General features: G+C 37.9%; 1 protein-coding gene across 1 annotated transcript; it reads left to right on the forward strand.

Annotated features, from left to right (window-relative positions):
- The first annotated feature begins 2365 nt into the window (after positions 1-2365).
- On the forward strand, positions 2366-2830 carry LOC118754933 (secreted RxLR effector protein 161-like). The gene has a single exon (XM_036489805.1). The coding sequence runs from the start codon at positions 2366-2368 to the stop codon at positions 2828-2830; it is 465 nt and encodes a 154-aa protein (XP_036345698.1).
- Positions 2831-3407: the final 577 nt, after the last annotated feature.

Here is a 3407-nt window from a genome sequence, read left to right on the forward strand (position 1 = left end):
AGATTCAGGTGCAACACGACATGTAGTTAACAATAAAAGTTTTTTCGTCGTGTTAGACGAAACATACAGAGGAGTTATCGAAGTCGGCAATGGAAATGGAGTAAAAGTATTCGGCATCGGTAGCGGCATAGTGCATTTCATTAATGAAGACGGCACAATTCATAAAGCAGGATTCACGAAGTATTGTTCTCTCCAGATATGGTTAACAATTTGTTGTCGATTGGAAAGTTAACGAGCAATGGCTTTGAAGTTTTATTTCAAAAAAATACTTGCGAAATTTACGAAACCGTAAACAGATTGCAGTGGCAGATCGCAAACAAAATTTGTATGAGCTGCGAATAACGGATAAAATAAACGTTTCAATTAGCGGCCATAAAGAAAATTGCATTCATGATTGGCACCAACGTTTGGGACATCGAGATCCAGAGGCAACTCGAAAAATGAAAGCAGATGGTTTGATTGAGAATATGAAAATTGCTGAATGCGGCATATCGGAATTGTGTGAAGTATGTGCAAAGGGAAAAAAGTCAAGAACTGCATTTCCAAAGAAATCGATAAGTGAAACAAAAGAACCACTCGATTTAATACACAGTGATGTTTGCGGACCAATGCAAACGCAAACACCGAGCGGAAAAAGATATATGGTAACTTTTATCGACGATTTTTCAAGGTTCACGGCTCTTCAGCTACTTACACACAAATCAGAAGTTGCAGACTGCATCAAACAATTTGTTGAAAAGGTAAAAAATAAATTTAACAAAAGGCCAAAGATTATTCGATCAGATGGAGGCGGTGAGTACACGGGCAAACAGCTGGCTGATTATTTGAAATCAGTTAACAGCAGCATATTCACCACAGCAAAACGGAGTTGCTGAGCGGAAAAATCGTTCAATCATAGAAATGGCGCGGTGTATGTTATTAAATTCAAATTTACCCCTAACATTCTGGTGTGAAGCAGCAGTGTATATTCAGAACAGAACAGTCACACGTGCAACAAATGCCATTCCAATCAATAAGTGGGATGGAACTAAGGTGTCGCTAAATCACCTGAAGGTTTTCGGAACAAAATGTTTTGTTCATATTCCAACCGAAAGACGCAAAAAGTTGGACCAGACATCAACAAAAATGATTTTTATGGGATACAACAGTGCTTCAAAGGGATATCGATGCTATGATCCAGTCACGAAAAGGTTATTAGTAAGTCGTGATGTGAAATTTGACACAAATTATCACTCTAGCAATAGTCAGTTGGATGTTGAAGTACCAACGGAAAAATCCATCAGTATCACTTTGGGCTTGCCAGTCGAAGGTCGACAGGTTGAAGAGATTGAAAAAGTAATTCCAGAAGGTGAGCAAAAAATTCAGGAGGAGTATCGAAGTGTTCAAGCAAATGCTTCTGTAGAAAGGGAAGAAGAATATCTAACACCAACTGATAACCAGCCAATACCGAGTAATGAAAATATAACAAGCGATCAGCGTCATGTGTCAAAAAGAACAACTAAAGGCATACCGGCAAGACCGTTGATTGACGAAATGTTTGTGGCTGTTCATGAAATTGAAGAACCCAAAAGCTATCAGGAGGCGATTTCATGTAAAGAAAAGCAACAATAGGTTGCGGCAATGCATGAAGGGATGAAATCGCTCAAAGCAAACAACACATTGATACTAACAGATTTGCCAGATGATCGACGGGCAATCGGATGTAAATGGGTGTTTAAAGCGAAAACCGATGTTGACGGTAGTGTTCAGCGCTACAAAGCAAGGCTTGTGGCTCAAGGTTTCTCTCAAAAATTTGGAGCCGATTATAACGAAATTTTCGCTTCAGTTGTCCGTCAGGCAACATTTCGTGCACTGTTGAGTGTTGCCACAAAAGAAAAACTATTAGTTGAACACATGGATGCTAAAACGGCATTCTTGAATGGTAATCTCGAAGAGACAGTTTATATGAAACAACCGCCGGGTCTTGAAAACGGTGAACCGAATCAAGTTTGTCTTCTCAAGAAAAGCATATATGGTCTTAAACAAGCGGCGAAGGCATGGAATGATGCAATACATAAGGTACTAATAGATGCTGGTTTCACTCAAAGCAAAAATGATCAATGCTTACATTCAAAGCTTATCAACGGCGACTGGTGTTATTTGCTCATATACGTAGATGACATCATAGTAACCTGCAAAACCAAAGAACAAGTCAGTATCACCGAATCAGTTTTGTCATCGAAGTTCTTGATGCAGAACTTGGGAAAACTCAGACATTACCTGGACACAAGACAATGCAGGAAATTTTGAACTGTGCCAATCAAGTTACATCGGGCAAATTGCCTTGAAATTTCGATTGCAAGCAGCGAAAGGAGCAAAGACACCAATGGACGTTTCGTATTACAAATCGTCGTCAGATTCGTCGTGTCAACTTATCAATAGCGAAGATTATCAAAAGTTAATTGGTTGCTTGTTGTATATATCAGTTAATTCACGACCAGATATTGCGGCAAGTGTCAGTATTTTGGCTCAAAAGGTGTCAAATCCAACACAGAATGATTGGAATCAGCTGAAGCAAGCTCTCAAATATTTGAAGGAAACATCAAACATTAAGTTAAAATTGAGCAGAGTTGATTCCAAAGAAAGTGACTTGATCGGTTATGCAGATGCAAACTGGGCGGAAGATCGAAACTCAAGAAAATCAAACAGCGGCTATGCGTTTTTCTACAATGGTGGTTTGATTAATTGGACATGCCGAAAACAATCGTGTGTCTCACTTTCATCTACGGAAGCTGAATTTATAGCATTGTCTGATGCATGCCAGAAGCAATTTGGCTTCAGCGATTATTAATCGATTTAAATCAAAAGATTTGTCTACCCACAGTAATCTTCGAAGATAATCAAAGCTATTTAAAAATCATCAAGGAAGAAAAATTTTCGAACAGGACTAAACACATCGATACGAAGTTGCATTTTGTAAGGGATTATATCGACAAGAAACTCATTGAGTGCAAGTATTGCCCAACGGAGGAGATGATTGCCGATTTATTTACGAAACCGTTATCAATTTCAAAACATGTTAATTTAAGAAATCGATGTAATTTAGTTTAAGCTTTGATTTAGTTTGTTAAAACGAGGAGGAGTGTTGAAGTATTCGATTATTACATTTACGTTTCAACAAACATCCCTAACAAAATAACTCTGTCAAACTCATGTACAAAAACATATACAGAGTAACACATACAGCAGCCTTTCTGCTAAGTCATTTCAATGTCATTTCTTTTTCCTTCATTCCTTCACAACCATTAAAGCAAGAAACATTAAATCATCGTTTATCCATAATAAAGTTTTAGCATTTCTTTTAATCTAAAAAGGGCGTGATTTACAATACCGATCTATTCGAAAAAGTCTTACTTATGGTCCGATTT

This window comes from Rhagoletis pomonella, unplaced genomic scaffold (genome assembly GCF_013731165.1).
Source record: "Rhagoletis pomonella isolate Grant_MI unplaced genomic scaffold, Rhpom_1.0 Rhpom_scaffold_00002, whole genome shotgun sequence".
Lineage (NCBI taxonomy): Eukaryota > Metazoa > Arthropoda > Insecta > Diptera > Tephritidae > Rhagoletis > Rhagoletis pomonella.